The sequence below is a fragment of the Pimephales promelas genome, chromosome 22 (genome assembly GCF_988280905.1).
Source record: "Pimephales promelas chromosome 22, fPimPro1.hap1.1, whole genome shotgun sequence".
Classification (NCBI taxonomy): Eukaryota; Metazoa; Chordata; class Actinopteri; order Cypriniformes; family Leuciscidae; genus Pimephales; species Pimephales promelas.
The window spans coordinates 24114802-24139568 of record NC_142790.1 but is presented as its reverse complement, the minus strand read 5'-3'; the positions used below and the strand labels follow the sequence as shown (position 1 = coordinate 24139568).

General features: G+C 35.9%; 1 protein-coding gene across 2 annotated transcripts in view; it reads right to left on the bottom strand.

The window, feature by feature from the left end:
- plppr5b (phospholipid phosphatase related 5b) overlaps window positions 1–24767 on the bottom strand; it is a 52229-nt gene that overhangs the window by 21332 nt on the left and 6130 nt on the right. For both annotated transcript variants that reach the window (XM_089125641.1, XM_089125640.1), the window contains exons 4-6: window positions 17298–17486; window positions 8995–9127; window positions 62–312 (exon numbers count right to left, since the gene is read on the bottom strand). In XM_089125641.1, coding sequence (XP_088981767.1) covers window positions 62–312; window positions 8995–9127; window positions 17298–17486 — 573 coding nt within the window. The remainder of the gene's footprint in view (window positions 1–61; window positions 313–8994; window positions 9128–17297; window positions 17487–24767) is intronic.

The window sequence follows — 24767 nt, the reverse complement described above, 5'->3', positions numbered from 1 at the left end:
ACGACATGGAAAAAATGACAATCTCAACTTCCGTTTCACAGCGACTTTAAGAGATACTCACAGCCATATAGAGCGCGGCGTACACGCTGAGCGCCGCCTCTTTGGAAGGGAAGGTCTTGCGCGCACGCAGGATGTCATCCTCGTTGCCGGTGCAGGCTTCCTGATGACTGATATAGCGTAGAGCTTGCTGGCAACCCAGAGCTGTGAAGTTGGGCTTACATACTGTCAGGAAATGAGGGGCCAGGTTCCCTGTAACCACCTGACCGGCATTCACGAAGATGTCTGTGGTGAAAAGGCCAAACAAGTATACACCTATGAAGATAAAAAAAACACATACAGATATCAATTAATACAAAAACTTATTTTTTAGCTAATTTTGAGTTACTATTGTGACCATCAGCCACTGAAAAAACAATTTGATATTAAAATCCACTGCCTTGATTTCACATCAAAAGTATAAAGAGAATCCATTAAGGTGGGGCTTAAAATATTTGACAAACATGACCTGGAAATTGGTTCAATTATTCAGCGGTTGTGCCTGGCCGGTTTATGTAGGCTCGATTAGCACATGGTGTACCAGAATCAAAATGTCTTACTAACGCACATTATGGGAACAGATATGCCTAAGAGGAGATAATCTCCACAGTGGCACACATCTCGCGGCTGAGCTGTGAGGAGGCATTAGAGAAGCTAAATGTTCTTAGTTGATAATAACCTATCTTCTTAACTGAACAGAGTCTTTCTCTTCGGTGCTCTGTAACTCAAACTATAATACCTCAATGAAGAGAGCTCAAACACTCACAATGCTTATCTGATGTGATTTACTTCATTGAATTTAAAAAAAAAAATATATATATATATATATATATATACACTTGTTCACTAAAAATAGCAAAAAGTTAAGTAAAAAAAACAGAGTTTGAACTCACTGAATCTGAGTGGTGCGTGTGTGTGAGTTCATTTAGATATGTTCTTGGTCTACATCGGTTGCGCTTTATGTTTTGGATTCACTAAAAAGGATCAGCACAAAATTGTTTTTGTTTGTGAATCAGACTACACTAGTTACGCTGTATGATTTTGCGTGCAGGCTTGCGAAGACAAATCAATATAAAGATGCTTTTTCTTGCTATTGTTCTGTGATTCAACCACCTTTATCTGATCAAATTCAATTAGTTCTGCAAACTTCCTGAATCACTGGAAAATTGTTTACAGGTTGGTCCTGGGATTTTACGAATTTTTCCTAGCCCAATGTTGACATGCCCTCACTGTCAAAAATCTGAACAAAACTATGCAAGGTCAAAGAAAATGAGCCTACGTTGAATATAGGCAACGTTTTTGTTGTTCACCCCTTGAGTAAAATGAGAACCACTGAGCTTGAGAAACCTGAACTCAAGATGGACACATCACAAATGAATCTTCTCCCTTTATACTTTATATTTTCTTTGATATATTAATCTCTCCTGCCGTTGAAGCTAGAGCTGTGTCTGTCAAGAAGAGATGCTTAAATGAAAACACTGGTGTGCTATTTATGAAGGCTATAGCTTTAAAACCAAGCATATCTGCTGACTCTGTTGATTTTCTCCTTGATTCTTTTAACTCAAAAGTTAAGAGTGTAATTGATGATATTGCTCCTGTGAAAGTCAGGAAGAATAGTGGCAGACAAAAAGCACCTTGGAGAAACTCAACAGCTGTGCAAAATATGAAAAGACAATGCAGAAGAGCAGAACGCATGTGGCGGAAGACAAAACTTGTAGTCCATTATAACATCTACAAAGACAGCATCCACGCTTTCAATAGGGAACTAGGCAAAGCCAGACAGACTTTCTTCTCAAATATTATAAACAGCAATATAAACAACACACGCACTCTTTTTGCTACTGTAGAGAGACTGACAAACCCCCCAAGCCAGATTCCCATAGAAATGCTCTCAGACAGCAAGTGCAGTGAGTTTGCTTCTTTCTTTTCTGAGAAAATCAATAACATCAGAAAGGTGATTAGCACATCCTTGAGTTGCTCTGGGGTCAGGCAGATCAGACCACAACCTGAGAAAGTAGTTACTATGTCTGATTTCGAAGAAATTGATGACACAATTTTGGTAGAAACCGTACAGCACCTTAAAACATCAAACTGCGCCCTTGACACACTTCCCACATCTTTTTTTAAAAGTGTGTTAAACTGTTTAGAAGCAGATCTCCTAGAAGTGGTAAATGCCTCACTTCGCTCTGGGAATTTTCCGAACTCCCTGAAAACTGCAGTTGTCAAGCCCCTCCTGAAAAAGAGCAATCTGGATAAGACCATCTTGAGCAATTATAGACCGATCTCAAATCTTCCTTTCATAGGCAAGATCATTGAAAAGGTTGTCTTCAATCAGCTGAACAAATTCCTAAGCTCAAATGGATATTTTGACAATTTTCAATCTGGTTTCCGATCGCATCACAGCACGGAGACAGCTCTCATAAAGATAATAAACGATATTCGCTTAAATACTGATACAGGCAAATTATCCGTGTTGGTACTACTCGACCTCAGTGCTGCATTTGACACTGTTGATCACAACATACTTCTTGAGAGGCTTGAAAACTGGGTGGGGCATTCTGGGATAGTCCTAAAATGGTTCAGGTCATACTTAGAAGGGAGAGGTTATTTTGTGAGTATGGGAGAAAATAAGTCTGAGTGGACATCCATGACTTGCGGAGTCCCTCAGGGCTCGATTCTTGCGCCACTCCTATTCAACCTGTATATGCTCCCAATGAGCCAAATCCTAAAAAGACCATAAGACAGTTGCAGCTCATACAGAACGCTGCTGCCAGGATTCTGAGCAGGACCAGAAAATATGAACACATAACACCAGTCCTCAGGTCTTTACACTGGCTGCCAGTTACATTTAGGATTGATTTTAAAGTATTATTACTGGTATATAAATCATTTAATGGGTTAGGACCTCAATATGCAGATATGCTCACTGAATATAAACCCAACAGATCACTCAGATCATTAGGATCACATCAGCTAGAAATACCAAGGGTTCACTCTAAGCATGGAGAGTCTGCTTTTAGCTAGTATGCCAGCCGCAGCTGGAACCAGCTTCCAGAAGAGATCAGGTGTGCTCCTACAGTAGTCACATTCAAATCAAGACTCAAAACACATCTGTTTAGCTGTGCATTTACTGAATGAGGACTGTGCCACTGTTCGTCCGACTGTTACTGCACTTCATTTTATTCTAAATAGTTTTAATTTACTGTATTTTATTTTTATCATAATTTTTATTTTTCATTATTTCTTATTTTTTATTCTAAACTGTTTTAATTATTCTGATTTATTTTGATTATTTTAATTTCTTCTATGTAAAGCACTTTGAATTGCCATTGTGTATGAAATGTGCTATATAAATAAACTTGCCTTGCCTTGCCTTATACCCTTCTTTTCTACGGTCTTTTACAATTATAGATATTTTCCGAAGAAAGGGAAGTAAGCATTGTTTCTGAAAGAGCTTCGTTTTTTCTCCTTCACTCCTAATGTCATGTTCTTCTAGTTCAGAACATCTTTACAGAATGACAAGTTTGACAAGGCTATTATTATGACCATTGAAAGACTTGAGTATCAACAATAAGTCATTTTCATAACTGTTGCCAGAAGTATTCAGACAACATTAACAAAGCACCATTTAGCATGTTCCCATGCATAAATACAGTCGCTCACAGGAACGCCTTGTGGAGTTAAGTGACACATAGCAAAACAAGTTTGGCAAGCGATTTGGGGGAGAATAATATGGTCTTATTTTATTTTATTAAGAGAGGTGATGATGCCAGCTGAGGTTCACATAAAAATGTCACCAAAAAGGTCACTGGCTGGCATCACATCCATCCTGTTTTCTGTTATGTTGGCAACATGGCTTTGATGATGCTGAGAGTCTCTAAACTGCTTTCTGTCTGCAAACGAACTGGGGCTAAAAATGGCTTATTCACACTTCCTTTCACATGGACATTTCAACAACTGCGTGGACACCAAAGGAACATATTGCTGTTAGTGAATCTTGGAGCATTCGTTGATTTCCGCTCTGATTCAGTGAATTCATTCAGAACGGATTCAACTGATTCACACTCCTGTCCACGAGTGTTTATTTTTTGCTCCATATCAACCCTGCTACATAAATGGCATTGTTCTTTTTTTCCTAAAATGACTGTGAATTATCCAGCAAATAATTGATTCAAGATAAAATTATGTATAATCTTAAAGCTTAAGCTAACAAAAAAAGTTAATTACAACAATGCACAAAACAATCAACCTAGCAACAATCTTATTTTTCTACAATATACAAAAAAATCAATTTAGCAATTTATAATCTTAACTCTCAAGTTTACATAAAAGTGTCTACATTTAGAAGCTCCATGTTTTATGTATCAGGGTCCACTCCATCATGAAACAATACATGTGCACCACAATTACAATTTAATTACTAATGAGTATAATAAATCTAGGGGTTATCTGCCTATTTTTATACATACAATTATATATAGTATGTAGAGATAACACTTTATTTAGCCTATGGCTAGAAAATAAACAAAACATGAATTCTCATTAAATGAGCTGAAATTAAAACAAAAGATTTCTCCCAATTATGTCTGTTTTATAAAACAGACATTTTTTTTTTACTCTGTTACCTTTCATAATGATAAATTCAACTTGGTTTTAAATTGTTATAGCATTTCATTGATATAACTTGGAGGAGGAACAGGCCTTTTATTGGCACAAGCACAAACAGCTGTTTCCTGATTTCATTCATGATCATTTTTTTTATATCAAGAGTCGAAGTGAACCAAGAGTTCTTCTCAGGCAGAGAGATTAAGAAATATTACAGAGAAATCCTGTCTGAACTAACTCAGAGTGCACCATGACCCACAGCCATTTTCTAAATTTAATCTCTCCCAAAGAACATCGCAGCGTGAGTCATTATGCAAATAACACAAGCCAGTGACTCCAGGTCACGAAGCAACTGGTCTCATTGGATGCTTTTCTGTTGAGACGTACCGTCAATTCTCAAACAAAAAGGAAGAAACTTAATTTTTCTAAATATTTTCCTTTATACTTGTTTTACATAGTAACATTTTGTACAAGCAAAGCAACACTATGTGCTATATTGTAAATATATTTACATAGATATACCTAAAACATCATAAGGATTATTAGGAACACCTGTTCAATTTCTCATTAATGCAAGTATCTAATCAACCAATCACATGGCTTCAATGCATTTAGGGGTGTGGTGTGGTCCTGGTCAAGACAATCTCCTGAACTCCAAACTGAATGTCAGAATGGGAAAGAAAGGTGATTTAAGAAATTTTGAGCGTGGCATGGCTGTTGGTGCCAGACGGGCCGGTCTGAGTATTTCACAATCTGCTCAGTTTCCTGGGATTTTCACGCACAACCATTTCTAGGGTTTACAAAGAATGGTGTGGAAAGGGAAAAACATCCAGTATGTGGCAGTCCTGTGAGCAAAAAAAAAATCTTGTTGATGCTAGAGGTCAGAGGAGAATGGGCCGACTGCTTCAAGCTGATAGAAGAGCAACTTTGACTGAAATAACCACTCTTTACAACCGAGGTATGCAGCAAAGCATTTGTGAAGCCACAACACGCATAAACTTGAGGCATATGGGCTACAACAGCATAAGATGCCACCGGGTACAACTCATCTTCACTACTTGCAAATATGAAAAAGAGGCTACAATTTTTCTACAAAAAAGAGGCTCACCAAAACTGGACAATTGAAGACTGGAAAAGTCTCTTTTTCAGCATTATTACTCCAGTCTTCAGTGTGAAATTATTCAAATATGCTGATTTTCTGCTTATGAAACTTTGTTATTATCCATGTTGATGACCTAAAATAGTTCATTTTAATTGTTTTTAATTTTGAACATTATGAATGTCTTCGCCATCACTTTTTGTCAATTTAATGCATCCATGTGGAATAAAAGCATTGAATTCTTTCAAACAAAAAGAATTAAAACTTACAAAACTTCTGACCACAATGTCTCGAACCTTATTGCTTAAACCTGTATGAATTTGCAGGGACATCAACATGAATGAGATTTAAGAAATGCAATGGGTTTAGAGCAAATAATGACAAAAATTTCAGTTTGAGTCAAATTTCAATTGGGTGAGTAATGATCAGACTAGAGCCAGACCGATATATCGGCAGGCCGATAATATCGGCCGATATTAGGCATTTTCCAAACTATCGGTATCAGCAGTTATAATGGCCGATAAATGAATATTTAAAAAAAAAAAAAACGGATGAAACACGCTTGAATTTGTGACCATCAAGTCCAGTTTTGCTGCTGTTAAATAAGCCGAGAGCGAAGCGTAAATAGCTAGTAATAGTTAAGTAACGTTGTTATAGTGTAGTTGACTGACTGTCCTTTTAACTTTTGATAATGTGACTGAAGTATTTCTTTAACAGCGCGTGACAGTTATAGCAATGAGACAGATCTCTCCTTGGCCTGTTAGATTGAAAACTAATGTTAAGGAAATCTGTTAATGTTTTGTTGCGCCTTTCTGAAAAAAAAAAGAAAAAAAAAGGCCGATATATCGGAATATCGGATTTTAAAACCAAAAAAAATATTTGTATCGGTATCGGCCTTCAAAATCCTTTATCGGTCGGGCTCTAGATCAGACAGACATAATTTTTGTTTTTGGGTGAACTTTTTTTTAAGAAGAAAATACCTGATGATTTTGAGCTTGAACTGTTATATATCCTTAAAGATAAAAATGTCACCATGTAGATTAAATCGTGACAATGCTTTTTAGGAGTCAAACGTTGCAAAAGAAGCTTTCCTCTGGGCCACATTGACTTCTGCTGAACATTGGCAGATGCTGTCAGCAAAGTAAATGTGACCTTCTCAGTACTGTAGGAGGCTTAAGAAGAATTCTGCTTATCTGATTTGTCTTTAAGACCGCTTAATGCCGTCAGATGTCCCCAACAAGCAGCTTGGATCACTAGGCACTGGAAACTGTGAAACTATGACTAAAGTACTGTATATTCTGCCGAGAAAGTGAGAGAGTCTGCAGTGAATAGAAACCATTTAATGCAGAAATGAATAGGAGATGGAAGTATCGGGGGATCAGGCTAATAATCCATGACTTTGCTGTTTCTTTATCTCAGAAAAACACTGAAGCATTAAAGGGAGAAAATGATTTAAAAGGGGGACAGAGAATGAAATGAAACAGAGAATGAAAGAGAAAGAAATTACAGATTAAGTCTGGTCTTAATTTGTTAAACTGCATTAAGTGAATGTGATGTGGTTGAAAAGGCTTTACCATCATGATACTGTAAGGCACATGACGTTAGATAAACAGCAAAAAATATCATATAGATCTACAGACTGTGTTTCCAGTAGTAATGCACTGAAATCATTTTTTGTTACTGAAACACTAAAACCAAGATGTGCCCCTATTATGCTATTAAAGGTCCCAATTTTGTTTTGAGGGTGCTTTATCTTGTATGTATAAATATATGTATTTCCTACAATAGATTTACATGCATCCAAGGTCAAAAACCACAATCTTTATTGCAGGATCACATCTTTTCTTACAGTGTCTGGAATGGTTAGATCAAGGATCATATCTCTTTAAAGCCCTTATTTCTGAGAACGTTAATGAGAACATGGATCCATCATGCCTTGTTACCACTGTGCAGGCTGGTGGTGGTGGTGTAATGGTGTGGGGGATGTTTTCTTGGCACACTTTAGGCCCCTTAGTGCCAATTGGGCATCGTTTAAATGGCACGGCCTACCTGAGCATTGATTCTGATCATGTCCATCCCTTTATGGCCAGCATGTGCCCATCTTTGGATGGCTACTTCTTGCAGGACAATGCACTATGTCACAAAGCTCGAATCATTTCAAATTGGTTTCTTGAACATGACAATAAGTTCACTGTACTAAACGGCCCCCACAGTCACCAGATCTCAACCCAATAGAGCATCTTTGGGATGTGGTGGAATGGGATCTTTGTGCCCTGGATGTGCATCCCACAAATCTCCATCAACTGCAAGATGCTATCCTATCAATATGGGCCAACATTTCTAAAGAATGCTTTCAGCACCTTGTTGAATCAATGCCACATAGAAATAAGGCAGTTCTGAAGGTGAAAGGGGGTCAAACCCAGTATTAGTATGGTGTTCCTAATAATCCTTTAGGTGAGTGTATATACTGTATATGTTGAGACCAAACATTGTTCAGTTGATCAGTGAGATTCTCTCTCACCTTTGACGTCATAAATCAATTTCTGATGCTGACTGACCCATTGCTCATGTCTCCCACTATCCTGATTAGTATTAGCAGTTATCTTTTAAAACACCACCAGCTTTACTCGTGAATATGGAAAATGAAAATATGCTTGACTGTCTTTTTGACGATTGATTTTTTGGCGATGTTAACATATTTTTATTAGAATCATTTATATACACTCTCTCCAAACGTTACATTTTACTTGCTTGCAAAAAAATTAAGCAGTAAGCACCAACTAATGATAGTCATTTTGTACTTAAGAAAGCTAATTGGCCAAAAATATATATGCTGACGGCCAATAGCAAAACATACCCTCCAAATACATCTGCATAAAGACGCTCTGTCTCTCACACGCACACACTGTCGCCATGTAATGTACATGTTAATTGTTTAATACATGTCATACATGCTGGATTGTTTAAATGCCAGAACGCAAAAATCCCACATCTGACATCTTTCGGAACAGCATCCGGCTTAAATTAAGCATTGCTTTAAGGATAATAAAGTCCTTCACACAGGTTCTATCCTAAAATACAAGGGTTTTTGGCTCTAGTGCACTGCACTTAACATTGGTTAGAACAACCTCTCTCGCTTAAGAGGGAAAAACTACTTCCAATGATTCCAGGTTTAACTGTAAATTGAATGTCAGGGATGAAAGCACAAAGTTCCATAAAAAGACATAAAATAAAGAGGAATAGCAGTGACATACCAAGGAAACGGAAAGTCCTCCGCACTAATGGGTTGAGGTAACAGCAGTCCCCATTCACGATGGTCTTCTCTCGACTGTCAAGATCTTTTGATGTATACTCTATCAAGAACAACACAGTTTCTGTCACGGTGATCTGAAACAGAGCAGAACATCAGAAAACATTAAAAAATGTCTAATAAATTTAGCCATATAGCTGTTTTTACATGTTCTGAAGAAAATGTGAGTGGTGCTTATTAGTGCAAAACATGCACTATTAAGCCATGTTGCTTTGGAGGTCTGGGTGGTTGCGAAGACTGTTTTGACCAAAGTAAATTAGCCCACAATAAAAAAACAACATTTTATTTCATCAAGTCTGGAATGGAATGTGGAAAGCTACAACCTAAAAACTAATTTTCAGTTGCCAATGGAAATGGTAGGAAACGGAAAAAAAAGAGTTTAAAACCGACAACAAGACAGAAACAAGAAATTGATTCTCTGGCTCCATTGTTAAAGCCCACTGGTGCTGCCTCTGAAAATGACTCATAATAATAATAAATGTGTTGCGTTTTATTGTGCTGATGATCATTATGAGAACACGCATTATTTCCATCCCATAAATCCAAATAAGAGTTTGTTCTGCCCTTATTTGCATTCATTAGTAGATGATGTGTTGCAATATTGTTGTAGACAGAAGCCTTGATGTGACTAGAGGCCTTTTCACAAAGTATACTTCATCTACAGGATTGAATCTGTAAAAAATATTGTTGGTTTAACTTAAAAAATGAAGTAACCTGATTGCCTTAAAATTTTAAGTTCATTGAAATGAAAAAATTGAGTTAATATAATGAAGGAGATTGATTTAATCATCAGAAACTCAAACTATTAGGTTCTCTGAACTACGTAAATTATTTAAGTTGATTTGACAAAAGAAAAAATGTTGTGATTACAAATCATGAAAATATTTTCTCATTTTTCATCACTGTAAAAACTTATATGATCAATAAGTTATGACAACATATGTTTTTACATTGCTTTAACTCGCCAAAATAAGTTAAGCAATTTTTAACTTGTATTATACATTATACAAGTTTCAATTTATTTGTTTGTCAGTTTAAGGTAATTTAAGTTGGTTGTACTTAAAAATGTAATGCAGCAAATGTTTTTAGTGTACGGTCAGTTGGATTGATATCATTACTAAATGTTCATTGACTATGTGACCCTTGTTACTCTTAATATTAATATTTTGATGAAAAACTATGAAAAGTTTGTTAAAAGCAACATATATTTTAAACTAAAATTTTATTTTATTAATAGACCACATGTTCCTGGTCTTATTGTGAACGATTCATCAGAATTTGTGAAATTTTTCATCAAAATGTAATAACTTGTTCTGCCTCTGAAATGACTTTCCTTTTCTGCTGATAACCAAGCCCTCTCATTTTTAGCTCATCCCCTTCAACCTCCTGTCAAATAAGACACCTTGCACAATCCAATCAATTCCCAATGGATAGCTTCAAGTCCTGCGGCCTGACCAACATTATTTTATTGTTGAAAATCCAGTTCCATTTAGAAAAACATCACATAATATAATTAAAATCTGTTACAAATCTCATTTTGTGCTAATTAAATTGTGAAAATTTCTTTTAAAAATGGATTTTAGGATCCATTCTAGGTGTTTAAAGAGAACTCGATCTGCAATAAAAGTTAACCAATGAGAAACGTATTTTTTGAGCTCAAGGATCTGAGTTTGACTGAGGTAAAGAGACCAGGATTCGGACTCGCATGCGGAGCTTGAGGCTCTTCCTGATCTGTCAGAGTGATTTAAGAGCCTGTCCAGCTCCTTGAGGGTTTTCTTTTGGGGCTTATCCATGCAAGTAGGATCTTCTACTTCCAAAAGCAGAGGGACCTAATCTTATATTCTCAAACCACCGCATCAAAATCTGGCTGGAGAAGCGCAAGAGCTTGGTGGCCCATTTGCCGCCCTCCTTACTTCAAAACAGTAGCACGACCGCTCAAGGCCTTGCACACACATACACAGCAGAATCTAGGTTATGAGCATCCAACATATACTTCTATATATTTAATGCAACAACCTTAGACCCTGACATGGCAATTTGTAAGTGAAAAATTATTGTAATAACTTTACTTGAAAAATTACTTGATTTTATCCATTAGGAATCTACTGGGTTGTAAAAAAAAATTCTCCATATAACAGATAGTTAAAAATGAGAGGGCTTGGTGATGTCAGCTGAAAAGGAAAGCAATTTATTCGATCGTAATGATAGATTACAACGACATTGGAATAATGTGCACTGAATATTGATATTATTTCTTGTTGACCCTAAAGTTGAAGTATGCTGTTTTTGTACCTCTGGTGTCACCAAACAGAACAGAAAAAATAAAGACAAGTTTAGAACAGGTTTCCTAAAACACTCCCCCTATCGTCCATTGGTCAAACCAATAGATAGCCCCGTCCTGACCTCATACCATTGGTTGATCCTGTTGCAATGCCAAGCTGGTCAAGATGCTTGTTTTTCTTTCTTGTGTAAGTCTACGACAGTGACTCCTAATAACTACAACACAGAATGACTGACTGAATAACAGCAGGTTAAAAAGTAGGGTTAACTAAATTAGGTTTAAGGTTGGCAAGCATATTGGTCAGGTAAAAGAAAGGTATTTCCGCTCAGTAACTTGAAAGACTGTAACCTCATGCTTAGAGCTTACCGCTAAAGATTTAACCTTTTTTCTAAAGCAGATTAGTTCTTTGTGTTTACACCACTGTGTGCTCGAGTTCATCTGCACTGTAATTATTTTTTAAACATTTGGTGTGTTTACCCGTTTCAGATTATGTTTTAATTAGGGTTGTCAAACGATTAATCGCGATTAATCGCATACAAAATTAAAGTTTGTGTTTACATAGTATATGTGGGTGCACTGTGTATAATTATTTCGTTTATATATATAAATACACACACATGCATGTATATTTAAGAAAAATATATTATTTATATATAAAATATTTATATATAATATAAAATATATATAAATCTATATTCAGTATATATATGAAAATATTTCTTAAATATATACAAGCATGTGTGTGTATTTATATATATAAAATAATTATACACAGTGCACCCACATATATTATGTGAACACAAACTTTTATTTTGGATGCGATTAATCGCGATTAATCTTTTGCCAGCCCTAATATATTCACATGTTTCTACATAACGGCGCTCCAATAAACGACACAATACAATCATGATGTGTGGCTCAATGCTAATGCCCAAAAGTGGACATGTAAACTCGACCATTTTCAACCTAATGGGCTAAAACTGACTGAACAGAGAACAAATCAAGCATGAAGTCCTGGTTTGTAGGGCCCAGATGATCGCTGTTGAGAATGGAGAGATATTTGTTTGGACTGTGTTAATGAACAACTATTTCATAATCATTATTGCTCACTTTATGTTGTCAGAGCGTCTTTTCAATCCGTTCTGTAGAACAGAAAAAAATCTAGAAGTGTATTGAATAAGAAGAATATACTAATGCTGTGAAAAATGAGAAAAATACACAACCTCTTGATTTTCCTGCAAAACCCTTTTATCAAAAACCCTTAAACTACTGAATTCAGAAACATTACTGGGATGTAACAAGGCAAGTTTCATAAAGATGATAAATATATAAAGACCACAGAGACAAAAAGATAAGATATTTAAACACAACCAAACCTCAACAATGGAGTATGTTTGGAATAATCTCTGAAAACTGGGGATAAGAACATTTTTTTGTGAAATCTTCCTAGAAAGAGAAAAAAAACCCACAACAATACTAACAAACACTAACCAGTACTAACAAGCCTTTTCCTCATCTTCATATCTTCATGTGGAAGCCCAATTCACTCAATTCAACTCATAGTTACTATTACATTAATTAGTGTGACATTAGTTAACATAGTGTGATAGCGTACTATTGGCCGACGCTGGTCATGTGTGTGATGCGTGTGACATACAACAACAGAAGCTTACGCTGTTACACTAGTGAACTCACTCAAGGCCCACAGAGAAGGAAATGAATAATAGTTGAAATAAAGTAATTATTTTTGCTTGTCTTTGCGGTCAAAAAGTATTCTTGTCGCTTGATAAATTTAAGATTGAGCCACTGTAGTCACTTGGACTATTTTAACGATGTCTTTAATAACTTTTCGGGGCAGGCAAGTTTCAATCCCTTAAGAAGCCTATGGACGAGTGATCCAGCTCTCAGATTTAATCAAAAATATCTTAATTTGTGTTCCGAAGATGAACGAAGGTCTTACGGGGTTGGAACAACATGAGGGTGAGTAAATACTGACAGAATTTTCATTTTTGGGTGAACTATCCCTTTAATCTTGCCACGACTACTGCTCTGACCTTTCACTGTCAAGTGAATTTGCACAAGTCATCATGAAAATGTTTGGCTAAACTGATTACACTCAAACTTTGTCTATTATAATCTCTGACAAAGAATGGGCTTTGTTATGGTTTAGCACATTTGTCAGTGATCTTTAAATTCCATTCCTTTATCAGAAGATTTATCAGTATTAAATGATACTGAAAGATTTTATGTTTTAATCCGTTTAAAAAAAAAATGTGATGGGCATACTAGTCTGACTGTCTACGGGTGATATTGCACAAACGCATCCAAATCCGGCAGCGAACTTATTATGTTGAGGAATTTTTTTAATCATTTTGCTTTTGCAAGACTTTCCCCCCATAACCCTCACCTTAAAGCATCAATGTCATTTTTGCCAATATCAGCTCAAACCGAGTAATATCTCTGTCTGAAACTCATATCTTTACCGCAAGCTTTTAGACTACAAATCACAGTGTGATGGTTTCACTGCGGAGATAGAGTTCATCTCTTCTTACGACAGCTTTGGCTGGGGTCACACAGTGTTTCAACGTAGCCGCCAGATTGTAATTTTTTCTGTCTAGAACAACATGATCCAATATCTGTCTGCACCACTCTGCTCAAAAAGGTGTTTGGGAAAAACATAACAACCTAGCTGCAATGTAGCGACACTTATAACCTGTCAGCACTGTGAATGAAAAATGCATCTAGTCTCCAGAAAGGAATCACATTAGATTTTCTTCTTTCCTTCCCTTTTTACCCCTCACCTTTTTCTGCATTTAAACTATTGAACCCAATCTAGTCTCATGCTGTATACTTTTGGTTATTAGCATCAAGTATAGTCAACATTACATTAGTGTTGGTTAACTCTAAGCAAAGCAGAAAGTACAGTTCTGCTGAAGGCATGGCTAAGAATTTAATACTCGCCAAGTGCTAAATTTGCAACAAATAAATTATAATAAACTGTGAGTAAATAAAACATGATTCAACATGTAAAATGCAATTATCTAAATAATCCATCCAACTGTCATGGGGCAAAAATAAAAAATAATATTCAAATAAATACATAAAATAATATCAGAAACGTAGCATGGCAAAGTTGTTATTGGGTAATTTGCAGATCTCACCACCCCCATTCTTTCTACTACTACTACTACTACTACTAAAACAACATTTCCATCCCTAGGATGTAACTTAATTTCTATTGAATATCTTTTTTTTTTAAACTTGAATTTATTTTAAAGATGCAATGTCTAAAAACTCAGAAAAAATTCCAAAAAAATGGTAAATGTCTGTAAATTTGCACATTTTCACAATTTTAATGGTGCAGTATGTGATTTTTAGCGATTTTTTTCAAGTGGTTCGGTTGCGAGTTTGCACTAAGCCCACTGCTCAGCCCACTGCTCACCCCTCCCTTTCGAAGAAGCTACCAATATTATGAAGCTGCAGTAGAGTGAGCTATGGCGGCACCCATAATTTGGCGCGTAAACTTGTGTATAGGCGCTTAGTATATTTCTTTACAAACGGACAGCGCCAACTACTGGCCTGGGATGAATATACAACGTTTTATTCGTTTTCGTGGGAACAGAGATTGTTTTGACAAAGTTGCTGCCTGTACACGAAACTTTAAAAAAAACAACTAAGGAAAAATATGAAAAATTTGAGTACATCGTTGTCATGTAAACACACCCTAACACTGTGTCCTAACTACACACGACGCGATAAAATACCAGCGACAGCAAGTGTGTCTGTCCACACTAGACGCGACTGTGAGACGCCACACTCAAAAATCACAGCCATGCAGAACAGCGTGTGGGTGAAAGCGCACTGCTGGCCCGCACTCTCATTGGAAATGGGTAAGGACATAATCAAATCAAGAAATAACATTATTAAAAATCAAAACATTAACAAAACATACTCATTGACTAATTTTGTGATGAAGTAGGCTACAGTTGTATGTTTGCATAGAATTCATTTTAAACGCTATATTATCTGCTTTCAAAATCTGAGGTAAATTATCCGTTATCTTGTGGCACAGTGACCTATTTTTAACTAAAAATAAATAATGTGTGCTCATAACCAGTGTAATTTCTTCATTCTGTCGCAGAAATAGGAACCGTTTCTAAATTAGAAACTTTGCGTGTCGCCGTTGCGTCTGGTTAGGACAAAAACTCTGATTAACATGGAAAAGATACCTTTTGTCGCGTGTCGCGGCATCGCGTCGCGTGTAGTTAGGACATGGTGTAAGAAAACAGGTCATGCAAGCAAATAACAAATGAAGCTTCATTCTTGTCCACTAAATATGATCAACTTTAAGAAAAGAGTAAAAAAAAGAAGAATGTGCATGATATTCTCTTGTATATTTAGCAGAAATAAATTGAGAAATAGAACAAAAGAAAAATCATGGGGTCCGATCACATGTAATCCTAAAATAAAATAAAAATGAACCAAATGAAAACACATTTTAAGAATATTCTTTTATCTGTTAAACACATAAGGTGAATGCAGAACCACACTATGAGCTGACAGAGAAGCAAAGGTCCAGCGTGGCAGCACTTCAGATTGAGTCACTGCCAGTGATGAAATTATGTGGGCTGGTGAACATTAAATTACAGACAGTGAGATGTGAGAGCTATACTGAGTTTTCTTTTTTTCCTCATTCAAAAAACCTGCAGTTTTCTATAAACAAGTGTTATTTAACATTGACACAGTTGAGTGAATAGACAAGCTAATGATGGCATTCAGTATTGGGGCAGAGCCTGGTGTAAAACCTAACATCAAAGGCTTTGATATGAGGAGAGAGGGAGGGGGTTATGATATGCAGGCTTAATTTATGCATGCACTGATAATGAAATCTCATTATGCTGACTTACCAGGATGGAACATATGCAGAAAACATTTGGATTTGCTGGTTAATTATACAATCCTGCATGCATGAAAATGACTATTCTGTGCAATTCTGAAGAATATCCTTTGAATTATAAATAAACATACAAAAATCAGAAGAGCTGGAAAGGCAGTTATGACTCACATAAAAGTCTTATCTTAAAGACTCATGGTGTACATTATTTCTTTACCCCAGACGGTGTTGCCATAATCGTACTGGTGCACATATTACCAAAGTTTTTATTAAACCATTTTCTTACGCATCTAGTAGTGTGAATTACTATCATGCAATCACTTAGAACGGTCCTCAAGCGAAATCAGTATTAAATAGCACGTTTTGTTTTTATTATACCACTCTTGCATACCTCTAAAATCAAAGCAAGCTAAATCAATTATCCAATCAAAATCTTAAACAAATTGCATTTTATCATAAACCTATTTATCCCATCGCACACAAACCCCTAATCGAACACTAATCATGTTGCATGCAGTTATTTACTAATCGGGTAAATATAGTTTGATCTGCCTTCATGAAATTATTCTATATAAAATATTTTTATAAAAAAACAAAAAACAAATGACAAAAAATATCAAATCACTTAAATCAATATCAATAAATTTTAAGGACAATCAATATCAAGAGAGCACATGAATTTATAGTCTGATTGGATTTCATGTAATTATTAATTTGACCAAATTAAAGAATTCCAACAAGAAAATCACTAACAAATCATAACGACGCCCAAATCAATAAGGATTCTCACCTATAAATCAGATCTATAATCCATCATCACGTATCAAGAAAGTCCATATGAAACTACTAAACAATCTGATCTGCCTTTATTCATTCATTCATTCATTCAACAATTGTAAATAATAATCAACTTCAACTGATCTTATCAATCAATAACACTAATCACCACAGCTGTCATTTAGACATCTTAAGCCTGCTTTTAAGCTATAGATAGAGCTAGAGCACTTATCAATGATAATCAATACGATATGATTTATCAATATATCACCTATCAATGTATTCAGTGACTCACCAGTAATGTGGGGACTCCAGTGACCACCGCGTACAGCAGGGCGGGCGGGACGGCGCTCGTGTCCTCGGGTCCGAGGTAGGGTTTCGTGTACGCGGTCTCGTAGCAGAAGAATCCCTGCACGTGCACGTTGAACGTGTCCGTGTATTCGAAGTAATATGCCAGCATGACCGTGCCCGCCATGATCACCAGCTGGAAATAAAGCATGGTCGTCAGAGAGTGGGGCAGGAACATTTACCAACAATCCAGTGGAGAACCTCCAAACATCTGAGCTCCCGTTATAGTTCCCGCATCTCGCCGGGGTCTGACGCTCCGGGCGCACGCGAGGTTGGCACACGAAGACGCACTCGCTCGCATGGCACTGCGCTCGAGCCGGAATGAGAGCGCGAGACAGAGGAGAGCGCGATAAAGTGCCACCGCGCGCTCCTCACTCCAAGCAGCTGATGATGAAGAGACACGTCAGGCGCCGTGCCCGCGCCTCATCATCATCATCGTCCGCTTAAAAGAGAGGCGCTATTCCGTCAGTCACTAAATGTCACCTCTGCTCCTTTAACACCGACGAACAGCAACACAACTGCAAAATATACGAATTCACAGACCGTAGGCTACAATGCAAAAAAATCAGTGATCACTTAAAAGTAAAAATTTGACCAATCATAAAATAACGCACACGCATACACAAACCCTAATGTTTAAAACAAATTGTAAACAAACTTGATGCGCACAATGACGCGCGCGCCCGTGTGTGTGTGTGTGTGTGTTGGGGAAAGTTACTTTTAAAAGTAATGCATTACAATATTGCGTTACTCCTTGAAAAACTAACTGCATTGCTTGGTTACTTTTTATGGAAAGTAATTCATTGCTGTTCTTTTCTCACCTGGACTGGGCTTGCATATTTTTGGCAACTGTAACTTGGCTCTCTCAAAAGTTAAAAGAATAAGCCTCAGTACATGGATAAAGTACTGCAGGTTAACATAGGAACAAGGCAGGTGTCAGTCTATCAATATAAACAAAGTAATTTACATTATTTTGAAAAAGTAACTCAGATCTGTTGTAAATCTAAAAGAAATGCGTTATTTGAAAAAGTAATCTTAAATTATATAACTTGTGTTACCCACAATATATATATATATATATATATATATATATATATATATATATATATATATATATATATATATATATATATCAGCTTACATTTCATTTTAGACCCAGAAAATCTACTAACCGATTTGGTTGCATTGTGTTCTCTTTTCAAAGTTTGTTTTATTGTTGAATAATAGCATAAAGAATAACAAAACAAAAAAGCAAAGATCACACAAGCTGCAGAACTATTTGACCTTTTTCAGTTATTATTGCATTTCCTTTTTTAATAAAAGGTGTATTATTAAAAAAAGAAATGTAATAATATAGCTGAAAAAGGTGAAATAATTATAATAAAGTAAATAATTAATAATACACCTTAAATATTAAAACAGCTGCGATAAAGTCGCACAAGGATTATTTTTCCCCTTTGCCAAAAACATTAATAAAACTCTTAGTGAATCATCTGCCCTGCTGGAAACCCCTCAGATTTCCACATTAACCTTGCAGAGAATCAATTACAGCGCTAGCATATGTTTGACTGTGTGATGTGGTAGAGCTGTACATCTGTTGAAAACTCGAGGAAAACTAATCATGATAATTGGGCTGTTATTTACATTACTGTGACAGTTAGGATGTGTTTCCACTGAGAAGAAACATGGCAGCTGGAGGGGGTGATTAGTGATTTTATCAGTGATTCAATAGAAGAACCATTTTATTGGCTCACTAAAGAACCTTTCACTGAACAGTTCGTAAAATAACCTTTTTTCCTTCTTAAAAAGAACCTTTTGTGTAATACAAGGTTCCATCGATGATAAAGTTTATTCATGGAACAATGCTAATAAAGAACATTTTTAAATAAAGAGTGTGATCTTATGATATTGCGCACGTTTTATCATATATTAGTATTTGGCCACTCTACATTAATATTGTGCTGTTTGTTTCCACAGATTTTCTTCAGCACTCGAGATCAGAAATGATTGATGATCTTGGGGATCTTGTTACTTACTATGAGCATGTTCTGTATGAATCACTGAACATGAAAAGGATATTCTTGATTTTTACAGTTCAGAAACACCCTAAGGAACCAACTGACCTAGATTGTTTCCAAATCCACAGACCAATAAATCAGAGTCCTAATAAAGACATCACTACAGACTGGCATATAAAAAAGACAATATTAGAAAGTAATGTAACAAATCAAAGTGATATTCATAAATCCATTAAAAGCAGAAACTGCACATTTTATCATTGCTTTTATAAACAGCTCCTAAAGACCAACGATGGAAAGCAAGTTCAAAGCAACTTGTGCACTTTATTTTCTAAGCTACATGAGAAATTTATGGACTGTCTTCAGCATACTTAAGAAGATGGGAAGGGATTGGCTTTTCTTTTTTCATAATATTTGTGTCAGGCTGAGAAATGTATTGAAATAAATAGCACTCAATGAGAGGAGCAATAATACAACATCTGTGCAATACATGCATGTGTATCACCATGACTCTCTTTCATTTCCACTGCAGAAGTAAGGGGTCTATAAATTATGTTACTATTCACTCTCAAGCTGTCCCAAACGTACTTTCTTTTGCAGAACGCACAAGTAGTTGTTTAGCATAATGCTAATTGTCACGAAAGTGAATGGTGACCAAGTGTTAATATGATTCGCTAATTGGGTTCCGGATGTAAAAACATTCATTTTCTCTGTAAGGAAACTGATTTTGAATGACAAGTTAAAAAGACAGACGTACTGTGAGCTACAAGGTTGCTAATCGATGGTATTTGCTTCTGCTGAAGCCACCAGCGTGCATTATTTCAGCTTAGTTTTTAAAATACTCATCTTTAGTACTTAAAAATTATTGGTGGAAAAACTACATTACCCATGATGCTGTACAGAAAATTACACCAATCAGAGAGGCAAAAAAAGCAACATGTTCTAAAATAGCTCTTTAGCTCCGCCCACTCCCATTAAGCACTGCAAATGATGTAATCGAGATGATCTCCCTGTTCTCAAAATACTAAAATGTTTGTGTGTGTGTGTGTGTGTGTGTGTGTGTGTGTGTGTGTGTGTTGCATATTTTGCTAACTTAAACTTATTATGGCTGTGCAAAGATTAATTAATCACATCCAAAATAAAAGTTTGTGTTTACATAATATATGTGTGTGTGTGTTGTGCATAATTATTTTGTATATATAAATACATATGCATGCATGTATATATTTAAGAATTATTTGCACGTAAATACTTATTATATACAGTATATATACATAATCTATATAGATATAAATAACAATATATATATATATATATATACGCATGTGTGTATTTGTATATACAAAATAATTATACACAGCACACACAAATATATTATGTAAACACAAACTTTTATAATTTTTTTAATTATAAATTAATCGCGATTAATCCCAGTTAATCTTTGCACAGCCCTACTTAAAACATATTGTTTTTATACATATTGATCAATGTTCATAAAAGATTATTTTTATAATTCTCCATTTTGACTTCGATTATGCTGTTCGCAATGCTCAATGCTGAGACAGTAGTTCTTTTCCTCACTAAAACCGTTAAGTATACAATCTTGTACCTTTGTCTTCGTGTCCGATTTTCGAACTTTTTAGCTTCAAATCAAAGTTTTTAGTGTTGTAATTCACCTAATAGTTCATTGGCTTGGTTCATGGATTACAACTCTTTAACAAATACTTTAAAAAAAAAATCCCATTTTTAGAATAAATAAATAAATAAATAACGCTTCCGGAACCAGCACCGCTGAAAAAAGGGGGATGAGGGGATCACTCTTTATGATTCATAATGTAAGTCTTGGGAAGTCATTCAGTAAGGAACATATTTAAGTCTCATAATCTTCTCCGCTGCCACAGGCCATCTTTCATTTTCACTGTATGGAAAAGAGCAAAGTCCTGGTGGTCCACTAAAGAAAGAAAGTCATATGGGTGAGAAAATGATGAGGGAATTTTCATTTTTGGCTGAAACTCTTTAAAAAAAAAACAAGACATCTGTGCTGGTGGGCTGCAGTGTCATCTTCAATATGAGAGTGGCTCATACACTCTTGGATTCTTCTATTCATATTATTTAGGATTCATATTATTTTGTGAAGCGACCTTGGGTTCTTGAAAGGCGCTATAAAAAATAAACATATTATTATTATTATAAATATTCTATAAAGAGCTTCTTGTAAACAGCCAGCAAGAAAGTTGGTGTTTGAAGGCCACCATACTTCAACAAAATGAAATGGTTCGGCTACAAGACTGAATGTTTCATTAACATCCATTATCTCCCTGAAACATCAAACGTCTAAACTGGTCCCAGTTAGGGACAAAACAAAATGACACTCCACACAGATAAAGAAAGGAGGTCAATTAGTTGCAGATGTCTGAACATCAAGCAGAGAAGACTGATTCATTTTGAATAATAAAAGAATCATTGTAAATTAGAGCAAACACATTCTCAAGGTCACTATGATTTTAATTAACAATACATTTTAGGTATGCATGCATGTATAAAAGATCAATTTAAATATAAAATGTATTTAATTTAATTGTCAAAATAATAAAATGACCAGAAACAACCATATTTGAACTGAAGTTACCCAAGCCATATTTAGGGACCAAAAAAACAAAGAGATGATTTGGAATTGGTTCATACTCCACCTAGCAACTACCTAAAACACCATAGCAACCATATAGCAATACCCTGGAAACCCCATAGCAACACCATGGCAACCACTCACAAGACCCTACTTTTTTTATGTACTCCTATATTTGCATTTTAGAAGTGACCAAAGCCATAACTACAGGAACCAGAATACCAAAGAAATGAAGAACACCTTAGCAATCACCAAGAAACCACATAGAAATGCCCTGGCAACCACCCCCTTAGTTCTGAATACGGTCACATTTTATTCAGTAAAAAAAGCCATTTCCAGGGACCAGAATACCAAAGAGACACAAGTGATAAGCTACCTAGCAACCACCTAGAACACCTTAGCAACCATATAGCGCTACCCTGGAAACCCCATAGCAACACTATGGCAACCACTCACAAGACCCTACTTTTGGACGTATATATTATCCTATATTTGAATTTTAGAAGTGACCAAAGCATATGACATATGCTATATGACATAACACATAATATGAACCAGAATACCAAAGAAATGAAGGACACCTTAGCAATCACCAAGAAACCATATAGCAATGCCCTGGCAACCACCCCCTTAGTTCTGGATACGGTCATATTTTATTCAGTAAAAAAAAGCCTTTTCCAGGGACCAGAATACCAAAGAGACACAAGTGACAGGCTACCTAGCAACCACCTAGAACACCTTGACAGCAACGCCCCGGCAACCACCCACAACACCCTTGTTTATCGACATGCTCGGATTTTCCTCAGTATATAAATAGATACGTTTTTAAGAGTCTAGGCTGAAAAACACGTCTTCTAGCTTGTTAAAAATCTGCCCTGTTCTCTTGCATGTCCTGCGGGATGAGTCTTCTGTTCAAAACAGTGAGCATAAGTGAAGATATGAGAAGGTCTGTTTTTTGAGCCTCCAGAAGGAAATAACTCAGCATCAGAGCCATATAATAGCCTAACTTAGGAAAATATAAAGCATAAAAACCCTTTCTGTCCCTCTAATAGTTTGCCATTGCTTGGTTAGCGGCTGTTCTATCACTTATTCATACAGCTCATGATTCTTTTAAATGACTCTGTGGCTTTAAGACAGATGCTTCACGGAGCACTTTAATCATCCACTTTTCCATATAAAGGTGTGGGTGTAATGAAGCATTAAACTCAATATTAATGCAGATCATTCAAGAAATAAGGAGGAGAGGACACAGAAGCAAGGCTTTTCTAATGTGCACCTCTCTCTCATTCTCTCTCTCTCTCTCATTTATATATATATATATATATATATTTGGCCAGCATTTATTAACTTTAAAGCATTTACTTACTTTTATGAATGTCACAGATAATAACACAGCCAAGTCTTATTACCTGAGAGGGAGAACATGCTGGGAGAAATTTGCCTCCTCTTTTGTTAAGTAAAGAGGTTTTGTGAGGCCACAACCTTTTTTAATATGACACGGAGACATTTTAGAGAGGAAATTGAATGTGGCCTTTAAATTAATAGAATATTTGTTATGCTAACAGATTATTTGGCAGATATATTTCATGTGTATTAAAGTTACCATGTAAACTGAATCGACTATTATTTTTGCTTAGGAATATTGGAGTATATTTTATAAATGATTTATCTTTTTAAAATCATGGGCCCTCATCTTTAATAAAAATAATCTCTTCTCTTCTTTGACGCCGTTTACTGGCGTGAGGGCGGGGCAACCTGTCACTCACATGATATCGACCAATAGCAAACCACAACCATCCGATCAATTCCCAATGGACAAAATTAAGCTCCATCCTAATTTTTTTCTTGTTCAAGAAGCCGTTTCACTCAGATATACGTCACAATAGGGGAGAAAAGACTATTTCGTTCATACAGACTTTAATGTCTCCAGGGAATCTGCTAAGACAACATGGAGTACAGAAACTGCTATTTTTCAGCATTTTACGGAATCAGACTTTTAGTTTTTTTAAAAGAAATGCTACACCAAACATTAGGTTTGAATAATTTCTCATCAAAATATGGTCACCCTTGACATGTTTGTTAATTTTGAACAAAATCGCAGTAATTAGGTAATTCTGTGTGTTTGGCAAAAAAAAGTGCTTCCAACTCCCAACATAGTTTAATCTACAGTTCAGGGATTCAGAAGTATGTCCTCCTTGGAAGACCAATATTGCACATAAGCCTATCTTTATCTTCCATCTAGTCTTTAATTAAACCATTTCAAGAATGTCAAATTTTGATGGAAGTGTCACAGTTAGACAATTACATAAGGGATAAAGTACAGCCAGACACTTATTATTGAGACACTAGATCAGGAAAAAGTGTGATCTTGAATCAAGGGTTTATTTTGAAATAATGAAGAGCTGACTGTACGTCACTCTACATGGTTTAAACCTGAAAGAGAGAAAAACAAATAAAATGTCCAGTACGACGATCTCTTACAAGAGCAGTGTTTTGAATGCAGTAGTGCATCATTAGTGCATTCGGGATCACTCGATAAAGGAGAAATTATAGTCTGTCCACGCTATAGGTATAATAAAAGGACTGTCTAGTTGACTTTCCTTTATTTGAGAAATTAAATATGAAAGCCTGCTCTTGCCCCATAGGTGCCACAATACTGAAGAAATGAAGTGCCACCTAGTGGCCACTAGAAAAAGAACAACTTTGCCACCAAATACAACAAAGCTTAGACGGAAAGACAAAAAAGGACTGATATATGAAAAATGAATCCATG